At 35.8% G+C, this 22,613-nt stretch overlaps 1 protein-coding gene across 1 annotated transcript in view; it reads left to right on the forward strand.

Moving 5' to 3' along the window:
- The window catches only part of SP4 (Sp4 transcription factor), a 77,150-nt gene extending 65,205 nt beyond the window's left edge, over positions 1-11,945 (forward strand). The window contains exon 5 of the mRNA XM_068973201.1: positions 11,698-11,945. Coding sequence (XP_068829302.1) covers positions 11,698-11,945 — 248 coding nt within the window. The remainder of the gene's footprint in view (positions 1-11,697) is intronic.
- Positions 11,946-22,613: the final 10,668 nt, after the last annotated feature.

Consider the following 22,613-nt stretch of genomic DNA (forward strand, 5'->3'; position numbering starts at 1 on the left):
AAACTGAGAATTGGAGAGAGAAGTTGCCAGGAATTACATGATTGGTCAGTGGAGCAGAGTCAGAATTTTTATCTTGAACTAGAAGCCACTTATACAAGAAGATATGATGTCAGGATGTACAAGCAGTTCAGTGTTTGGGAACTATGATGTTTGTGACAATAGATTAAAAAAGGTAGGCAGAGATCAAGAGGATGTTACATATATTTGATTTTTTTCTGCAATTATAGGAAATGAGGAATCATTGGAAATTTTCAATAATCAGATGGTCACTTTTTCATTTTCAACCATTTGATATTTGTATGGAGGACAGATTTCTAGGAAATAATTCTGAGACCAATTAGTAAAGACAGTAGGAACTTTTGGTAAGATCCTAATAAAACAAAATTTGTAAGGTGTACTTGGGTCCAGTTTAAGAGATGTCTGTGTAATAAAATTAACAGTAGTTGGTGACTGATTAAATGTGAGAAGAGAGATGAAAGATATCAGTGATGACTACTGCAGTTGAAATGGAGAATTGAGGAAAAGGATTGGTATATGTGGAATGTCTGTCTCCCTTCGCTTCTGTTGATTTTTGCTTCTTGTCGTTTGGAGTTCTTTTGGTGTAGGTACTTACATGTTTCTAAGTGTTACAGCTTCTTGGTGGAGTGATACTTTTATTATTATAAAGTACCCTTTCTTATCTCTAGTAGTAATTTTTATCTTTAATAAGTAATTTTTAGTATAGCTGTTCAAACTCAGTTTGCACAGTATGTCTGTTTTCCATCCTTTTAGCCTCCTCATGTCTTTGAATTTAAAGATAGTTTCTCTTAGATGGCATAAAAGTGTGTCATTTTTAAAAATCCATCCTGTCAGTTTCTGCGTTTTGGAGAGTTTAATTCATATTTAAGGCAATTACTGATAAAGACTTCTGCCATTTTAGTATTTGTTTTCTATTTGTCTTCATGTCTTCTTTTTTGTTCCTGAGTTTCTCCATTGTTGACATTTTGTGTTAAATACTGCTCATGTGTTATTTTAGTTACTTTGTAATTTTTTTGATATATGTAGGTATAGGTATGTATATAGGTATGTGTATATATTAATATATATATATATATGTTTTATATCTATGTGTAGTTTTCTTAGTGGTTCCTGCTTTGGGTATTACAGTCCACATCTTTTAACAGTCTAATTTGCATTAATACCAACTTTATTTCAGTAGCATGCAAAAACTTTCTCCTACATAGTTCTGCCTCCGCTTATGCCGTTATTTTCACTAATTGCATCTTTGTATATGGTGTACCCCTCAACACAGATTTATAAGTCTTATGCAGTCTTGTTTGAAACTAGATGGGGGGAAATGAGTAAACAGCGCATTTATGCTGTCTTTTGTGTTTGTCTGTATAGTTACTTCACCTGGCATTCTTTATTTTCTCATGTGTATTCTAGTTGTCGTTTAGTATTTTTCATTTCAGCCTGAAGGACCACCCCCCCCCCCTTAACATTTCTTATAGGTGTGACAGAGTCCTTCAGTTTTTTATCAATCTGGAAACATCTTAGTTTCTCCCTAGTTTTGAAAGATGTTTTTGCAGTATATAAAATTCTTGGTTGATAGGTTTTTTCCTTTCACCTCATTGAATATATCATCCCATTGCTTTCAGACCTCTATGATCTCTGATGAAAAATAAATCAGCTGATTTTCTTTATGATGATCCTTTGTAGATGATGTCACTTCTCTCTTGCTGCTTTCTAGATTCTTTTTTAACTGATTATTATGTGTCTCAGTGTGAATTTCTTTTCATTTAACCTGCTTAAAGTTAGTTGTGGTTCTTCCACAACTAACTAATTAATATGTATATATTAATGTTTTTCATCAAATTTGGGGGATTTCAGACCAATTAATCTCTCCCTCTTTTCTGAGAGGCTTTGTGTGCATGTTGGGGGACCCTCAGCTCTCAGCCAGACAATGCTTGTTCTCTTCCTTCTCTTCCGGAGCCTCAAAGGGTAGGTAGGCCTTATAAGTGAAGTCTGGTTCTTCTCAACCCTTCTCCTGAGTATGTTCACAGCCCTAAGCATGTATGTGGCTTCTACATTCCAAGGAGTATGTCAGAACTTTTTAGAGCCCCTATGGCTATCTCATACCTCTGAGCTTTTTAAGTTTTTTGTTTATCTGTTTATTATTTGGCCCAAGTATTAGTCATTGTTTCAGGTATCCATGAAGTTAAAATACTTGTCTGTAATTGTTTTAGACAAATACATGCTCTTCTCTATTCCCGGAGAAAGACTTTTTGCATTGGAGCACTTCCAAGGAATGTTGACTGCAACAATATTTTAAGTCTTCCAAAGAAGCAATGATGATTCTTTGGGAAAGAAGTTTTGAAAGGGCTCTCACTTTGTTCTGCTCCCTCTGGTGGCTACCAGGCTGCTGGGAACACCACAAAACTTGCTGTTCTTATCAAGAATTAGCCATTTTCCTTATAAAACACTCCCTGAGTTACAGGAGCCCTTGATTAATTTACAGAGTCTAAATGAGTTGATTTGATTGTTTATTTTTCCCCCAATTTTCTGAGTCTTTTCACAGAGGAGTTAAGTTTTGGTCACTCTCTTTACTAATATTGTCTCTTTGATATTTTGGAGAGGAATTCCCCTTTTATTTCTGAGAATTATAAGGATAGGAAAGTTAATGAGTTCTTTTTGTGACATGTTGAATGATGCATTCTGTGGCATATGTGGGAGATCAAATTCCTATTTTAGGACTCTGTATCTTGATGTAGCCATCAATTTATAAATGATAGTTAAAACCATTAGAGTAGATAAGATTGCCTTTTAAACAAGTATTAATAAGAAAATGACCAAAAGGGCTTCTCTGTTTGAGCAGATAATTGCTGAAGGAGGAAATGAAAAAATTCTCATGATGTAGATTGATGTCTATAAATTTTATGGTCTCAAATCTCAGCCAGTCTTTCAGAACATCCTATCAATCTTACTCTTTTCTTCAGCTTTCACATTGCCTTAGTAATTATCTAAACCTCAAGTCTTTTTTTTTTAGCACATTATTTAACAGTTTTATTTTAAAAATAAAGTCATATTCAGCATCAATAATAATGATAACAGCCATGTGACTCATAGGTTTCTTAATATTTTCACTCTCATACTTTAGCACCCTCAAGTCTTCTTATTTCTCATTACTCCCACTTAACTTTCCTTTATCTGTCTTCTACTTTAAGAAAACTTAAGCCACATAACTTCTCTCAAATTATCATTTCTCCCTCTATTAATTTACTTTTATCCCCAGCTAATGATAGGGGAGAATTAAGGGTATTCATGAAGAGGTGTCCAGGAGGGACTGATAGGACCATCCCAATAGGCATTGGAGGGATCCAGGGACTACAGGTTTCTCAGTTTGAATAATTAGGTTTTTAAGAACAAATCAATATATAATTTCTTTAATGTGAATTATATATAAAAATCTGGAAAGAAATTGTATAGATGCTGCAAATGGATGTTTGATTGAAGTTATCCATTGAGCAAAGGGTATGTTTTTTGCTTTGCTATAACAAATGCCATACATTTAAAAATGTCCCTATAGTGGGTTGAATTGTGTCTCCCAGAAAGAGAGACAGTTTCTACTCCACAGAATTTGTGAATGTGACCTTATTGGGAGATAATTCTTTGCAGACGAGATGGATTAAGAGGAAGTTATAACTATTCCTAGTGCCTAGCATTTAGGACCTAGTGGACGTTAAATCCAAGGACGGACATCCGTATCATAAAGAGATGATACACAGGGGGCAAGGCCATGTAAAGGCAGAGGGCAACACTGGAGAGCTGCACCTACAAGCCAACCAGTGCCAAGGATCGCCAGAAGTCACCCACAGCTGGGAAGAGGCAAGGAAGTATTCTTCTCTAGAGCCTTTGATGGGAGAATTGTGCTACTGACACCTTGATTTTTGGCATCTAGTTCCAAAACTGTGAGAGAGTGAATATCTGTTGTCTTTAAGCCACACAGTTGGTGGTTTTGTGTTTTTGTTTCATTTTTTATAGTAGCCCTTGGAAACTAATAAAATCTCTTAGGTCACTCTTGAAATTATTTTAGTTGATAAATATGCAGATATGTTATCAAATGGCAGGCTTTGAAAAATATTCATAAATGTGTTTTTTACATTGTATTAGCTTAGGTTTAAGTGTAACATGAAAATGAAATTATAGGTAGAACTCTGACAGCTAAATAATTGGCTCTTGATGGATTACCTCAAATAAATAAAAATTAAAAGATGTTTTATTCCATTCATCCCTTCAAATCTATGATTCCATTTGAAAATCTCAGCTAATTTTTTTCTGAGAGAAGCGCTGTTATATCATGTTAGGAAATAATCTGCATAATTTCTAAGTTTGCATCTTCTACTTACATCCTTTTTATATGTGTAGATATATATAGTATATATAAATACTATATTTGAATAATCATGTCATACAGCATGCCATTTTATCAATCTAGATAAGATATGCAGTTTTTTAATATTCAGTTTATTAAAGTCATTTTGGTTACATCCTTTAGATTTTCTTAGAGGAAAAAAAAATTGAAATTTCTTCTTGACATGCTTTTGAAACTTGAAGATATTTTATAGATCTTGATCCATATTATAGATCACCTGTAATTTACTTTTTGAATTATGCTTTACCTTTTCAAGATGATAATCTTTATTAGTTTGCTACTGCTCCCAAGACAAGCTATCCCAAATTTAGCAGCTTAAAACACACTTTTTTATATAGTTGTTGAAGTCCGAAGTCTTAGTAGACTCATCCTGAGTCCTCTGCTTAACATCTCATAAGTTGAAATCAGGGTGTTGACTGGGTCATGTTCCCAACTGAAGTCTCTGGGGAAGCATCTGCTTCCAGACATAGTCACACTTACAGTCGAATTCAGTGTTCTCTGTTATAGGATGGTGGTCCTTGTTTCCTTGCTGTCTGTCAGTGGGGGCTGATGTTTGCTCCTGGAGGTGACCCACATTCCTTCTGCCCCCACTTCCAGCCAGCAGCAACAGGTCGAGTTCTTCTCACGCTTCTAGTTTCTCCTGCTGCATTTTTCTGACTCCAGCTGAAGAAAGCTGTCTGCTTTTAAGAACTCGTGTGATTAGATTTGGCCCACCCAGATAATTAAGAACAGTCTCTCTATAGTAAGCTTTTTAAACTCAGTCACATCCCTTTTGGCATGTGATAAAATGTATACACAATTCCAGGGATTGGGACACAGGCATCTTTGTAGGGGATTCAAGAGGGAGAGGACATATGTATACCTATGGCTGATTCATGTTGAGGTTTGACAGAAAACAACAAAATTCTGTAAAGCAATTATCCTTTAATTAAAAAAAAAAGAAACGTACACACAATTCCAGGGGTTGGGACACAGGCATCTTTTTAGGGAGTTGGGGCATTTTGCCCACTGTAAGTATTAATAACTAATATCAACAGTTTTGATAACTAGTTGTATTAAGTATAAAAAGTGTTAACCCTACTAAAATAATTATTGAAATAATTCTAAATGTAAATACAAAAAAAGATACTGTAGGATATATAGTTAGTATAAGAACTCTCTGCCTCCTTATATTTTATAAAGTATAATGATAATGTTTGCCAAAGAGGTAGGAAATTAGGAAATTGTCTTCTTAAACCACAGAAGACACACTTCTCTGTGGAAAAAGGATAATGAACTAAAATGTCATTCCTCTAATGATAGTTTAATTGTACAACATAATTTACTTATTTTGCGATTCTAGCCAACTTTTATTGCTTGAAATTAACTGGATAGCCATACCACTTGGGAGTAGACTAGAAAGTCCACACAAAAGCCATGTCCCCATCATTTCTCATTTATCTTAGAGTTTGGTACTGAGTAGCTGGGGACTCGAATTCCTTTATCTTTTCATACCAATAGTTTCATGTGGTTAACAAATGACTCTCTCAAGATAATGGATGCTTAAATTCGGAGACTCTGACTTGTTCATTTTTGTATCACCAATACCTGTCATACTGCAGTTGTTCCAAATATTGTGTTGGAGCAACACAAATATTAGGTTGGTACAAACATATTTGTGGTTTCAGACCATGAATTTTAAATCATTATAACTAGGCTCAAACACATCTTTTTTATACAGAATTGGAACCATTACAGTCAACACATTATTGCCAATGAGAAGTAAGTTTGTTTATTCCTGTAGCTTAGAAATCCATGCTTCGGGATTTGGCAAACTCTTGGAAAGTATTGTGCCTCCTGCTAGTTGTGGAAGCGTTATCCCTGCCAAAAGTTGTTGAGGTGCTTGAAGAAACATCAGTTGGTGAACACTGAGGTGAAAATGGCAGATGTGGCAGAACTTTGTAGCCCAGTTTGCTCAAGTTCTGAAGCATTGTTTGTGCAACATGCAGTCAGGCATTGTCTTGGAGAAGAATTGGGCCCATTCTGTTGACCAGTTCTGGCTGCAGGCATTGCAGTGTTCAGTGCATCTGATAGATTTGCTGAGCATATTTCTCAGATGTAATGGTTCTGCCGGGATTCAGAAAGCTGTAGTGACTGGTCAGACTAACAGCAGACCACCAAACAGTGACCGTGGCCTTTTGTGGGTGCAGATTTGGCTTTGGGAGGTACTTTTGGAGCATCTCAGTCCAGCCACTAAGCTGGTCGTCACCAGTTGTCTAAAATCCATTTTTTGTTGCATGTCACAATCCTATCAAGAAATGGTTCCTATATTTTTGAGATTAGTTGTTTGTCAGTTGCTTCATTTGCTATTATTTTCTCCCACTCAGAAGGCTGTCTTTTCACCTTGCTTATATTTTCCTTTGTTGTGCAGAAGCTTTTAATTTTAATTAGATCCCATTTGTTTATTTTTGCTTTTATTTCCAGAATTCTGGGAGGTGGATCATAGAGGATCCTGCTGTGATTTATGTCGGAGAGTGTTTTGCCTATGTTCTCCTCTAGGAGTTTTATAGTTTCTGGTCTTACATTTAGATCTTTAATCCATTTTGAGTTTATTTTTGTGTGCGGTGTTAGAAAGTGATCTAGTTTCATTCTTTTACAAGTGGTTGACCAGTTTTCCCAGCACCACTTGTTAAAGAGATTGTCTTTACTCCATTGTATATTCTTGCCTCCTTTGTCAAAGATAAGGTGTCCATATGTGTGTGGATTTATCTCTGGGCTTTCTATTTTGTTCCATTGATCTATATCTCTGTCTTTGTGCCAGTACCATACTGTTTTGATGACTGTGGCTTTGTAGTAGAGCCTGAAGTCAGGCAAGTTGATTCCTCCAGTTCCATTCTTCTTTCTCAAGATTGCTTTGGCAATTCGAGGTTTTTTGTATTTCCATACAAATCTTGAAATTATTTGTTCTAGTTCTGTAAAAAATATGGCTGGGAGCTTGATAGGGATTGCATTGAATTTGTAAATTGCTTTGGGTAGTATACTCATTTTCACTATATTGATTCTTCCGATCCACGAACATGGTATATTTCTCCATCTACTAGTGTCCTCTTTGATTTCTTTCATCAGTGTTTTATAATTTTCTATATATAGGTCTTTAGTTTCTTTAGGTAGATATATTCCTAAGTATTTTATTCTTTTTGTTGCAATGGTGAATGGAATTGTTTCCTTAATTTCTTTTTCTACTTTCTCATTATTAGTGTACAGGAATGCAAGGGATTTCTGTGTGTTGATTTTATATCCTGCAACTTTACTATATTCATTGATGAGCTCTAGTAATTTTCTGGTGGAGTCTTTAGGGTTTTCCATGTAGAGGATCATGTCATCTGCAAACAGTGAGAGTTTTACTTCTTCTTTTCCAATTAGGATTCCTTTTATTTCTTTTTCTGCTCTGATTGCTGTGGCCAAAACTTCCAGAACTATGTTGAATAATAGCGGTGAAAGTGGACACCCTTGTCTTGTTCCTGACTTTAGGGGAAATGCTTTCAATTTTTCACCATTGAGGATAATGTTTGCTGTGGGTTTGTCATATATAGCTTTTATTATGTTGAGGTATGTTCCTTCTATTCCTGCTTTCTGGAGAGTTTTTATCATAAATGGATGTTGAATTTTGTCAAAGGCCTTCTCTGCATCTATTGAGATAATCATATGGTTTTTATTTTTCAATTTGTTAATGTGGTGAATTACATGGATTGATTTGCGGATATTGAAGAATCCTTGCATCCCTGGGATAAAGCCCACTTGGTCATGGTGTATGATCTTTTTAATGTGTTGTTGGATTCTGATTGCTAGAATTTTGTTGAGGATTTTTGCATCTATGTTCATCAGTGATATTGGCCTGTAGTTTTCTTTTTTTGTGACATCTTTGTCAGGTTTTGGTATTAGGGTGATGGTGGCCTCATAGAATGAGTTTGGAAGTTGACCTTCCTCTGCAATTTTCTGGAAGAGTTTGAGTAGGATAGGTGTTAGCTCTTCTCGAAATTTTTGGTAGAATTCAGCTGTGAAGCCGTCTGGACCTGGGCTTTTGTATGAAAAGATGCTCAACATCACTCATTATCAGAGAAATGCAAATCAAAACCACAATGAGGTACCACTTCACACCAGTCAGAATGGCTGCGATCCAAAAATCTGCAAGCAATAAATGCTGGAGAGGGTGTGGAGAAAAGGGAACCCTCCTACACTGTGGGTGGGAATGCAAACTAGTACAGCCACTATGGAGAACAGTGTGGAGATTCCTTAAAAAATTGCAAATAGAACTACCTTATGACCCAGCAATCCCACTCCTGGGCATACACACCGAGGAAACCAGAATTGAAAGAGACACATGTACCCCAATGTTCATCGCAGCACTGTTTATAATAGCCAGGACATGGAAACAACTTAGATGTCCATCAGCAGATGAATGGATAAGAAAGCTTTGGTACATGTACACAATGGAGTATTACTCAGCCGTTAAAAAGAATTCATTTGAATCGGTTCTGATGAGATGGATGAAACTGGAGCCGATTATACAGAGTGAAGTAAGCCAGAAAGAAAAACACCAATACAGTATACTAACACATATATATGGAATTTAGAAAGATGGCAATGATGACCCTGTATGCAAGACAGGAAAAAAGACACAGCGGTGTATAACGGACTTTTGGACTCAGAGGGAGAGGGAGAGGGTGGGATGATTTGGGAGAATGGCATTCTATCATGTATACTATCATGTAAGAATTGAATCGCCAGTCTATGTCTGATGCAGGATACAGCATGCTTGGGGCTGGTGCATGGGGATGACCCAGAGAGATGTTATGGGGAGGGAGGTGGGAGGGGGGTTCATGTTTGGGAACACATGTAAGAATTAAAGATTTAAAAAAAAAAAAAAAAAAGAAATGGTTCCTTGTTGTTTTGTAAAATAAGAAAAGTGAAGTGAAAGTTATACAGTCCATGGAATTCTCCAGGGCAGAATACTGGAGTGGGTAGCTGTTCCCTTCTCCAGGGGACCTTCCCAACCCAGGAATGGAACCCAGGTCTCCCCCATTGCGAGCAGATTCTTTACCAGCTGAGCCACCAGGGAAGCCCAACAATACTGGAGTGGGTAGCCTACCCTTCTCCAGGGGATCTTCTTCACCCAGGAATCAAACTAGGGTCACCTGCATTGCAGGCACTTCAGAGTGACAATTTTTTTCATTTCTGGTCAGCTCATGAAGCACCCACCCACTTATCGAGCTTTTTCCTTTTTCCTTTCCAGTTTGTTTCATACGTCGACATTGAGTCCTTCAGCAACTTCTCATGTAGTTGTAAGAGCTTGATGATTACTCTTAATTGGTCATTGTCAATTTCCGATGGCCGGCCACTGCACCCCTCATCTTCAAGGCTCCCTTCTGCTTTACAAAACTTGGAACCACCAGTGTACTATGTATTCATTAGCAGTTCCTGGGCCAGACATGTTGTTAATGTTATGAGTTGTCTCTGATGCTTTACTACCCATTTAAACTAGAATAAGAAAATCGCTCAAATTTGCTTTTAGTCAAACATCATTTGTCTGGTCTAAAATACAAACAGTAAGTACTAAGACATTAGCAAAAAGAAAACAAAACGAGACATGCACATTAAAATGATGTATAATGCAACTACGTTTATTTAAGAATGTATTCTAGTATCAAATGGCAAAGTTCCGCAGTGCAAAACCACGATTACTTTTGCACCAGTCTAATACTTATTGAAAAATAACTGAGTTCGTGAATAAATACCACAGCTAACAAATGTTTATTAAACAGCCAGTGTGTACAAGTTGGTCACCCATTGATTCAGTGTTTACTGAATAAAGCTCATGCCTTCAAGCCATCACTACCTGATATCTTTCTGGTTATTCTTGGTTATCATTGCTATAAAAGAACAGAGATCTCTACTACAGGTGATTTAATACATAATACCTGAATTAGAAATCAGATGTCTTGAATTCTGCTTTTTTATTGATTAATTGGATGACTAATTGGGGGATTCCCAAGCAAATTAATTTCTGAGGCTCAACTTAACTATAAAATGAAAACGTAAAATAAGATCCTTTAAATTTCTTCCAGCTTTTAAATTTGTACACTTTGAATTTTTCTTTTGAAATAAAATGGAAAGCCTGAAAGATACAGGAGCTCAAGATTGATCCTAAACATAAACCCTCATTTAATTGTTTTTTTGGTCCTTGCTTCAGTGCTAGCATTCATAAAATGCAAGTCATTTTGCCTTAAAACTTAACTGGCTTTATTTATACCTTAAGGATTTTATCCATTCATTTAATTTTTCTTTGAAAAGAGAAAGGAAATTTCAGTGAATCACATGCAGTTCTTTTTTAAATAAAAGCAAACACATAAAGAAGAGGGGATAATATCTGACACTTGAACCTGTAGATTTTTCTGTTGGTCAGTCCAAAGGAGGGCCAGATAGAAGAATTAAGCCGAATTGGATTTTCTTATTTTCTTAAGTTCTATTATTATTATGGGATAATAGTTTTATTATTATGGGAAAATAGTGCTTCTTTCCTCTAAATAATAATTTTAAGGAGAGAAATAAAGCTAATAGTTTATCCATTATAAATGTGATGATATATCAATTAACTAAATTTTTATGTGCCCCTGCCTATTATACATAAAAACAAAATCATTTTTTTCTAAAATACAGAAGTAGTTACTTCCAATAGAACTATCTTATAACTTTTAAAGAGAGAATATTTAAGGGTCACTCTGTCTACCGGAACCTAACAGTCTAATTCTGCAAGATCTAAAAACTGTATTAAATTTGAAATGTAGTGTTTGCCCCACTCTCATTTTTTACCTTGTAAAGAAATTCAGTACACTGTAAAATTATTAACTGATTTTATTTGAAGTAGTTTCAAGGTATTTCCTGCATCTGGTCATTATGTCCAAAACTTTGACAATAGTTTTTAAGGAAGAGTGGATATGAGCTTTGATATTATGCAGTTATAACTGGAGGAGACTTGTTGAGATCATGTGTTAGAAACCTTCTTATTTTGTAGATAGGGAAGCTGAGGAAACAGTTTTATTTTCAGTTCTTAGCAGAATCAGGACTTTAGCACAGTTCTTTTATTCTCAGTCACCTGGTCTTTGTCCTATACTGCAATGTGTGTTTATTGGCATTTTGAAATAGAAACAAAGTATTTTGCAGCTGTTGAAAAAGAAGAGAAATTATTTTAAATGATAATTTCATTTAGATAAAGTGAATTGCTGTTTATTTACTATTTTTCCGTTTAGGTGAAAAGAGATTTGAATGTCCAGAATGTTCTAAAAGATTTATGCGGAGTGATCATCTCTCCAAACATGTCAAAACGCACCAGAATAAAAAAGGTGGTGGGACAGCTCTTGCCATTGTTACCTCCGGAGAACTGGACTCATCTGTTACAGAGGTGCTTGGCTCCCCAAGAATTGTCACAGTTGCAGCCATTTCTCAAGATTCAAACCCAGCAACTCCCAATGTTTCAACCAACATGGAAGAATTCTGAAGTTATTTATAATAGAGACCTCTAGTGCTGCACTTAAGTTTACACACCTTTGAAAATCTGGAAATGGGCTGGTCAAGTGGATTACAGAGTAGGAAATCATGTTTTCATTCTTGGCTTCTTTAAGTATTCCAAGATTTTGGGTCAGCACATGAAGTGTTGAATTTTTAAAAATACAAAAGCAAACTGATATACTGGAAACAGATAGAAAAGTATTTCCTCCATATTATGTACGTTGTAGTTATTTGGAGATATATCACATAATCTTTAAACTGAATCTTCTCCTCTCTTAACATCATGTGTTAACATGTTTAAAAAGACAGACCTCAGTAGTTTGCAGACTGGACCTTAATTGGACTTGTTTTCTTTGAAAGTACTTTGTTATAAATTCAGTCAGTAATATTTATGTGGATTTTTTCCCCCAAAATCACAGAAAACAGTTAACCGATGATAGAGATAATGCTTTATTTCCTTAGCTTGATTTTTGGAAAATCAATTGAAAATAGGTTTGGCCGTCTTTTCTAAATATTAGAAATTCTTCAACAGTTAAATTAGGTAAGTTCCAAAAACATAATCTGAGAGGCATCTCAGATCTTTATTACCACTACATTGTAGTAGTGTGTATGGAGACAATCAGTGAAATCCAATTACTTTCTCCATTTGGAGACACAAGAGGAACTTAGAGCTAAACCTTAGGTTAAATTTTAGATTGAAACTGTAGGAAAATACTGGGGGGAAAATGGTTAAAACAAAACTCATAATAGCTTCAGAAAAACAAAATGAGGCAACTTAACAGGTATGGTTTTGAAGTTAGGATTGATTATATTCCTAACACTAGGTTGAACCACAAAGTTCATTTTAAATGTTTATATTGGAAATATTTGCATAGAGTTTAAATCGTCCTGTAGTTTCATAGTCTGTAAATATGAGTTACGTTGACAATGTGCAAAATTCTTTATGCTTTTACATGGTAGCCAAAGAAAGAATTATCACACTTTTTTTTAAGGCCAGCGGAAAATTATCTTTTACCTACATTATAATTTCTGTTTTCCTCTTTGCTGAAAATTAGCCAATCCCATTTTATTTCTAGCACTGTTTTAGAGGCTGATTAAGGATTTATAACACAGTAATGACTTTATGTTATACCAGTAACTGAATTTTCCCTAAGAAGGCATCCTAACAAATGTATAACAGATGTGATGCTATGAAACAAAAAGTATTTTTTAAAAATATCAGTCAGTTATAAGTGATTAAAGAAATAAATGTATTTCATTGTTTGTACAAGGATCTTAATAGGAAAGATGGCCAAAAGTTTCCTATAAAAAAATTTGGACTATACCAGTAGCTTAAATATTAGTAAGATATTTCATATTTAAAAATATATTTACAGTGAATTATAATGCAGTTGGAATTCACCATTTGAAAACTGAAGTTTTTAAATACTTGGTTAATTAATACCATTAGTTTGGGGACTGTTTGAGTATAGGTGTATGTTATTTTCTTGTACATTCTCTATTATTTCAGAAAAAGTACTACTCATGCGAATTATCTTCTGAAATTGTGATGTTTCTTGTATTTTTGATGAAGGAGAAATACTGTAATGATCACTGTTTACACTATGTACACTTTAGGCCAGCCCTTTGTAGCGTTATATAAAACTGAAGGTCTTTTGTGCTTTCAGTTTGTATAAAAAAGCTTTGAGATTAAAGGAAAAAAAATTTTTACACTGTGGTTATAAATTTCAAGTTTCTTAAAGCTTTTGTAGACTTGTAACAAAGTCTTTAAATTTTAGTTGGATTTTGTAAATTGTTTTGTATATTTTATTTAATGTACTCTTAACAACTGATGTATCTGGCTTTAAAACATCAGAATCAGTTTGTTGTTTTGTTTGGTACAGAGGAGCATTTGGTAGTGTTAATTTTAATTTTATTATATAGGAGCTGAAACATCAAATATATATTTTATCTATCATTATGCTACACAATCAGTGCTATAAATTTTTTTATGCAAAGAAACTTTCCTAATGTTTGAATCATGTTTCCTCAGAGTGACACTTTTTGTTGTTGTTAATACTGAGTGTGAGCTCTCTGCACCATTATTCTATGAACCATTTTTAATGCATACCTATGTATGCGCCTCAGAAATGGAAGTTATTTTTTAATCAACAATGAGGCCTATTATAAATTTAAGAAACTGAATCTGGATAGCTTTATAGCATATAAAGTATATTAATTTGTGTTAGCAGGTGCACATTTCACCACTGAAATTAGAAATATTTTGACAGTCTGTTCTGCAAACCATTCTGAATCCACTCTTCTGTCTTATAAGAATCGTAAATTTCAATGTCCTTTATTTGACTCAGTGGGATATAGCTGTTATAAGTAATAGGGCACAGATGTGCAGTAGAGTCTTGTTTAATGACATTTCACTGTTCATTCCCTTTGCCACTGTTATAAAACTTTTCTTTATTGTAATTATCAGTGCAAAGCTATGTATTTATCATGGTAGAACTCCAGTGTTAGAATAGTTTTTTCTTACAGTATACTTTCTTTGGTTAGGTTTGTGTATGTGTTGCTGATTACATTAGAACTTGATGTTAAGTCATTATTTATCACACTCTCATGAGAGCAGTAATAAAAGTGTGTAATCTAGGAGAAAAAGTTAATTTGTCAAACTTAGATAAGCATGATGTTTAGGTCCTATTTTTCAATTTTATAACTGTTTTATTGCAACAATATTTGTATTTAAGTCTTCATTTTAATGCCTTGTGGTGTTTTTTTATGCATGTCACTAAGTTGTCATCCCACATAAATTGATGTGCAGCATAGGGTATTAAATCTACATAATGATTTTAAAACAGAAATAGTTGATGGTAAAATGTAAATGTTTTGCAAAAATTCCTTATAAAAAGTTTTGTAGTAACATTTCACTTGTAAATTTTTTTTTTTGTAAAAAAAAAAAAAAGAAAGAAAAAAAAAAGATGAATCCAGAAAAGAACTTGTTTCCCATATCCTAGAATTTAGACAATTATTCTGCCAGCAAAGCCTCTGGGGCTGTAATTGACATTTTTACAGTGCTGATTTGTATAAAATTTGTTTTTTGTGGATTTGGAAATAAAATCATGTACAAGTTGTTGCCTGCAATAACAATTGCAAGTAACCTATTAAAAATTCTCTTGAGTTTAACATGTTTCTTCATTTAATTATGTATACTATAAAGCAGCAATAAATTGTTTGAACTATCAACCTTCTTATAACGATGAACACTGAAAAGTAATGTTCTCACTAGAAAATGTATTGGCAACTCTTCATAATTCCTAGTATTAAGATATGGTCACCATTTCTCTGAACATATCACCAAAGAACACCAATTCAAGTTTCATGTTAATTTGTAGCCATTGCTCTAGACATTTGTGGAAATTAAAATTTGATTTAGGTACATTTTTTACTTAGATATTTTTAAGCAGTAAATGTTAGGAAATTGTAGGAAGAGCTGCAAATGAAAAGATAATTAAAATATTATTTAAGCTTACAGAAGCAGTAAGAAGCAATGCATGCCATGTAGATGACACAGTCTAAAAGCAAAAGCTGTTTGCTTTTCCTCTTGGGAGACCTCTGCAAATCTCATACAGAACCTTAACTGACATAATAAATGCACTGCTATAACTTTAGTTACCAGATTTCCAAACCCAGGCTATATTACATATCATCATGTGAGGAGCAGAGAATTTTAGGCAGCAGGTAAGTATTAATACTTTGGTCCACAGGATGCCAAAAATTCTTTTTACATCTGTATTACAGGGCCTGCATTGTGTTTGGGTAGATGCCTTCTGTAGTAAAACTAAGGTAAAGTCATGGCTAGTGTAATAATATATTTTCATTAACAGCTCCTGAATCAAAAAACAGGTAAATTTTACTCTGCCAAATGACCAGTAAAGAGGTCTTACTAAATTTTTCAAAATATTTGTATCAAACTAGAAATGTATTTCAATTCTTTGAAAAATTCACATTTGGAAGCATCAGGATGATATTGTACTAAAGGGATAATGCAAGTGGTAAACTTCTTATGTGGTAGTACCAGTTTGATTCTTGGACTTCTAGGAGCTTCAGTCTCAACCAGGAACCAGGAACCTAGACTGAATCAAAGAAAACCCCAAAAAAGTAATGCTTTTTATCTTATCCTACATAAAACTGTTGATATAATAAGTTAGGAAAGTTGAAGCAGTTCTAATACTGTATAATTTGGTATAGTTTATAATGCTATTCATGATAACTTCAAAATATAAAGAAAGGATTGTATAGCTTGCTTTTGTTAATTTAAAACTTCAGATGCTTAAAAGAGTGCAGAGAATTCAGATATGTGCAAAACATATGAAATACTTTATTCTTCAGTACATCTGACTTTCGTTACTGTATTTATTGCCCAAATGCTAATGTCCAGTTCACACACAACCAACTTGCAATTATGTAGCAGGGGTTTTTAGACACAGTATTCAATGCTTCTAAAAGTTGCTAATTAGTGTATGTCTTAGGCTATATTCTTCTTCCTTGAAGGTCACAATGAATTCATTTTTGGATGCCTGAAGCTGATCTCAAGTGCAAATAGTAAGAAAGGAAGGAAGGAAGAAAGATTGTACAAATCTTTGTTTTTGTCTAAAGTAACAGTTTGGCAAATGCTAGGATAATTTCTCCTGGAGGAAAATGTTCCACTTAATAGAGTTTCTGGATTTCAGAATTTTAGTAACCAAGTTTTCCTGTATAAAAAGAAAGGAATCAATATGCTATTTATAGTACTTTAGCCCAGAAAAGCAGTTTATGTGTGTAGATATATATAACTGCTTTTACAATAAGCATTTGATTTAGCAAATGAGTTAGCAAATTACATATATTGTATTGGACTTTACTGACATAAAATGTATTTTTTTTAACTAGGAAAGGTATTTTCATGATAAATCATGCATCACTATGCTGCCCACAGCTAGGTACAAATGCTCAGGCCTTAAGTACATTGTACATTCTTTTGTGAATTCAACCAGGAAAATTTGGTGACAGTTAAGCAAAATTTTCACATGAGCTTGCAGCGTTTGAAACGTTTCATTAAAAAAATATTGTATCACAGTGAAACAGGAGATGCATTTCCAATTAACAATAATCCCTTTGCATAATTATGGCATTGTTTAAAATTTTTGTTCAGTGAAAACATAATCTATGGGATTTTTGTTTCCTGTATGCATTTTAATAAAATTAGCACATATAGAGAAAATACAATTTTAGATATATACTAATATATAACATTTGGGTTGGGTTAGGAAGTTCAAACTTCCACATAAAACTATTTTGTCTTTAAAGTTGATGAAAGCCTGCAAGAAATACAGGTAGGCATAAATATACACACATTTCCTAAAATTCTGTATAAAAGATTTGTACCAACAGACTGGTTCCAAATTGGGGAAAGATTACATCAAAGCTGTATATTGTCACCCTGATCTTATTTAACTTATATGCAGAAATGCCAGGTTGGATGAAGCACAAGCTGGAAGTAAGGTTGACGGGAGAAATAATAGCTTCACATATGCAGATGACACCACCCTTATGGCAGAAAGTGAAGAAGAACTAAAGAGCCTCTTGATAAAAGTGAAAGAGGAGAGTGAAAAAAGTTGGTTTAAAACTCAACATTAAAAAAACTAAGATCATGGCATCTGGTCCCATCACTTCATGGCAGATAGATGGAGAAACAGTGGCAACAGTGAGAGACTTTATTTTGGGGGGCTTCCAAGTCTCTGCAGATGGTGACTGCAGCCACGAAATTAAAAGACGCTTGCTCCTTGGAAGAAAAGCTATGACCAACCTAAACAGCATATTAAAAAGCAGAGACGTTACTTTGCCTTCAAAGGTCCGTCTAGTCAAAGCTATGATTTTTCGAGTAGTTGTGGATGGATGTGAGAGTTGGACTATGAAGAAAGCTGAGCACCAAAGAATTGATGCTTTTAAACTGTGGTGTTGGAGAAGACTCTTGAGAGTCCCTTGGACTGCAAGGAGATCCAACCCGTCCGTCCTAAAGGAAATAAGTCCTGAATATCGGAAGGACTGATGCTGAAACAAGCTCCAGTACTTTGGCCACCTAATGCAAAAAACTTACACTGGGAAAGACCCTGATGCTGGGAAAGATAGGAGGCAGGAGGAGAACGGGACAACAGAGGGTAAGATGGTTAGATGGCATCACCGACTCAATGGACATGAGTTTGAGCACACTCCGGGAGTTGGTGATGTACAGGGAAACCTGGCATGCTGCAGTCCATGGGGTCACAAAGAATTGGACATGACCGAGCAACTGAACTGAACTGAACCAATAGTTTCCATAAAACTATATGTTTATCTAGCCCTGCTACTTCTGGATGTTAATTTGCTTCAGGACTTAATGATAGCCATGAATGGCTATCATGATAGGCTTGTATTTTGAGTCTCCACTCATTGGATGAGTACTGAGGGTCTATTTTGTACCAGGTGCTAATCCAAGTGTCAGACCAAGAATAAGACAGAGTCCTATCCCCTGCCTTCACAGAGTTCACGCACATTTGAAAGTGCTAAGAGCAAGGGGGACAAGTAAGCTAGAGGTGAGGTGTGCTGGGGCTGTGACTATAATTAGGGGGTTCCGGAAGCCTCCTGAAGGGATGTCTGAGCAAAACAAAGTGAAGAAGCAAGCTGTGCCAGTCAGTATCAGGAGAAACTGAAGGAACAGGAATCAGCGAAACGGATGAACCCTAAAGCCTGACTGGACCAGGGCTGAAGCACACTAGCCTGAAGGGACCAAAAACGAGGACTGCAGCAGAGAGGTAAGAGCTGGTGGTGCATCCTTGCCATGGGGGTAAAGGCTTGCTTGCAATGCAGAGGATCAAGCACCCTGGTGAAAGCAAAGCCTGTAACACAGAGATCATCCACTGGGAGACCAAGAAGTGTGAGCTTGATTCCTGGTTCTGCCACTTACTACCCACCCCTGGGCAAATTACCATTTCTGCATCCTCTTTTCCTCTTGTGCAATAAGGAAATAATATCTCACAGGCCTGTTAAGAGGGTTAACTAAGGTAACTCTCAAGCCCCTGACACTATAGTGTTCAATAGAAGTTACTATTAATTTTAGGTTAAACCAAAAGCGGGCAGGGAGGATGGAGAAGTTCCCAGTTGAGGGACCAATAGGTTGAAAATGCTCAATATCCCATTAAGAAATTTCAGTGAGAATGTAAGGGTACATTTTTTTTTCCAGACTACTTATGAAGCTAGTTTCTGAGTATTTTATGATGGTCATCTTTTCCAAATGCTAAGCAAAATTAAAGTTTCAAATCTTAGTTATTTTCTAATTTTAAAATTTAATTTTGACTACTTACATACCTAAGTGACAGCAGACAACCAAACAAGAAGGAAATCAACTACTAAAAAACAGAAATAGCTTCTCATAATGTTGTTCAATAACTTTTGGGGGGACTTGTGTGGATAATTTTCTATATCTGAAATCATCTCCCGTGTTTAGAGATACACTTGGTAAGAGGGAGGGGTCATTTGTTTACCTATGGCCGATGCATGTTGATATACAGCAGAAACCAACACACTATTAAAAAGCAATTATCCTCCAATTAAAAATTTAACGAGAGACACTAAAATAAAATGAACCTGAACTTACAGGGCAAACAGTACTGTTTTCAGCTCCCTATTAAGTTGGGGCCATGAACAGAAAATAGTGCATTTAGTGTCCAAAACTACTCTTATCCTAGACAACTTCCTGTCAGACTTGGTTCAGAAGAGAATAAGGTGCTTTACATTAATGAGCTCTAAGCTACTCTCACTTAACTCTTCAAATTCTTTGTAGAATAAGACATAAACAAATAAATTGTCCAAACTGACATCATTCTTTTCAAGGGTCAGAGGCCCCACCACTAGCTTCTGCCCTCCACTTCCAGCACCTCATGCATTTTTTTACTACCTTAACTGGGCTACAGATCCTGTTCTTAACTCTAACTTGCCCCTTTCATTCCCAAGCTAATCTATAGAGCAACTTTTTCCAATCGATTAGTACATTTACCACTCACTGTGTTAACCAGGTTCAGGCACAAGGGTGCTGTTCCTCTTTTCTGTAGTAACCCTGCCTCCCTCAGTGTCTTCCTTGGCTGGATTTCTTGAGCACCTCAAGATCCCCTTCCCCTGCTCCTAAGATGGGCTGGCCAGCACTTGCAGAGATGGGAGTACAGTAAATCCACATGTATGGGAAAGAGCCAAGGCTCAGATCATGTTGGGCCAGGTTAAGATAAACAACTCTTGAGCTGGAGTCAGAGAGCCAAGAAGTCAGACCCTGGGAGCTAAGATCAGACAAAAGCAAATTACAGGTTAAGAGGAGGAAGTTAAGCTTGATCAGTTGTCCTGTATACTCATTCATCTTTGAATCATGTCTTTCTAGATGGTGAGCTTGGCTCAAATTGTGCTATTTATTATCTTGCTATGAAATGTGGTTTAATAAATGTTTTATTGATGGTAGTATTATTTTTGAGATGTGGAAGCCATAATAAAGTTATATTTTCTGCTGGCAAAATCGTTGCTAGCCTGTATAATTTTATGTTGGAATTAAACACATCAGTGATTCATGGTGCGGTGTAAAGGGCAACATGGCTTTGAAGTGTCTGGGTACCATAACAAGTCTGGAAAACCACTGTTGAAGAGAACAGTATAAAGGCAAAGAGGAAGCTAACTGAATAACGATTCCAGTGCAATTCAACAATATTGTAAATAGTTACAATTTTAACTTTTTTATGTCTTTAAAGCTTTTATGTTAGCTTATTCTTTATCAGATTTTTATAGGTATATGTGGTGAGTATGTGTGTGCATGTTTGGTGAAGCATCATATTAATATAGAATATTTCTAACTACAGTTTATAAGTCAGAATCAAGTTTATAAGTTACTGTGGTTTTGTATTAGAGTTGCTTCCTCTCACTTTCTATAATTATATAGAAAGATAGTATTGTTAGAAAAGCCCTATTCTGATGATGATATATAACCTTTAATTCTCATCTTTATGGAGTAAATCATGATTAGTACAGGGTTGTGGGTCCTATGGAAAGAGCTTCAGGTTTTCATTTATTTTCCTGTTTTGTTTTTCAAAATACCAATTTGTATTGGTATTGGTAATACCAATACCAATATTGGTACTAATCGTAATTACCAGTTACAGTTGGTAATACCAGTTGTACTGGGGACATCAGTTTGTATTAAAAATCTTTGTAAGCACTGATCATTTTTTACATATAGAAATATCAAATCAGTATGTTGTGCACACAGAACTAATATAGTGTTGTAGGTCATGTATGCTTAAAAAAATTATCAGACAAGCTAATAAAAGAGGACCTTCTGGTTCAAGATGGCAGAGTAGAAGGATGTGCACTCATCTCTTCCTGTGAGACCATCAAAATTGCAACTAGCTGTCGAACAATGATTGACAGGAGGATGCTGGAACTCAAAAAAAAAAAAGGTACCCCACATCCAAAGACAAAGAGGAAGCCCCAGTGAGATGGTAGGAGGGGGTGCCATCACGATGAATCAAATCCCATACCCGCCAGGTGGGTGACCTACAGACTGGAGAACAATTATACCAAAGAAGTTCTCATACTCTTGTGAAGGTTCTGAACCCCGCATCAGGCTTCCCAGTCTGGGGATCCAACAAAAGGACTGGAAATTCCCAAGGACTCTGGCTTTGAGGGCCAGAGGGATTTGATTATAGGCTTTCTGGAGGACTGAAGGAAACTGTGACTCCAGTCTTACAGGGCACATACAAAATTTTGCACACACCAAGACCCAGAGGAGAGGAGCAGTGACCCCAGAGACTGAACCAGAACTACCTGCTAGTGTTGGAGAGCCTGCTGTGGAGGTGTGGGTTGGTGGGGGGCAGGGAGCACTGGAAGGTTCCCCTTGGTGTAAACCCTCTTGGAATGCACCATTAATCCTACCCTAAAACTTGTAGAGCCCAGGGCTGGGTCACCTCAGGCCAAACAACTACCAGACAGGGAGTACAACCTCACCCATCAGTAGATAATTGGATTAACACTTTACTGAGCAAGACTGCCCGCTAGAGCAAGACCTAGTTTTTTCCATCACCAGTCCCTCCCATTAAGAAACTTGCACAAGCCTCTTAGACTCATCCATCAGGGGACAGACAAAAGAAGCAAGAAGCACAGTCTCAGAGTGGTTAAAACAAAAACCATATTACAGAAAGTTAATTAGGATGTAAAAGCAGAAAGTTATGTCCCAGATGATAGGACAAGATAAAATCCAAGAAAAACAACAAATAAAGTGGAGATAGGCAACCCTCCAGAAAAATAATTCAGAATAATGATAGTGAAGATGTCCCAGAATCGTGGGAAAAGAATGGAGGCAAAGATAGAGAAGATGCGAGAAATGTTTACTGAAGACCTAGAAGAACTGAAGAACAAACAAATAGAGATGAATAATACACTAGAAGGAATCCATAGCCGAATAACTGAGGCAGAAGAACGGATAAACGACCTGGAGGACAGAATGGTGGGAATCACTGCCACAGAACAGAATACAGAAAAAAGAATGAAATGAAGACAGCCTAAGAGGCCTCTGGAACAACATTAAGCACACCAACACTTGCATTATAGGCGTCCCAGA

Source organism: Capricornis sumatraensis, chromosome 5 (assembly GCF_032405125.1).
Source record: "Capricornis sumatraensis isolate serow.1 chromosome 5, serow.2, whole genome shotgun sequence".
NCBI classification, from domain to species: domain Eukaryota; kingdom Metazoa; phylum Chordata; class Mammalia; order Artiodactyla; family Bovidae; genus Capricornis; species Capricornis sumatraensis.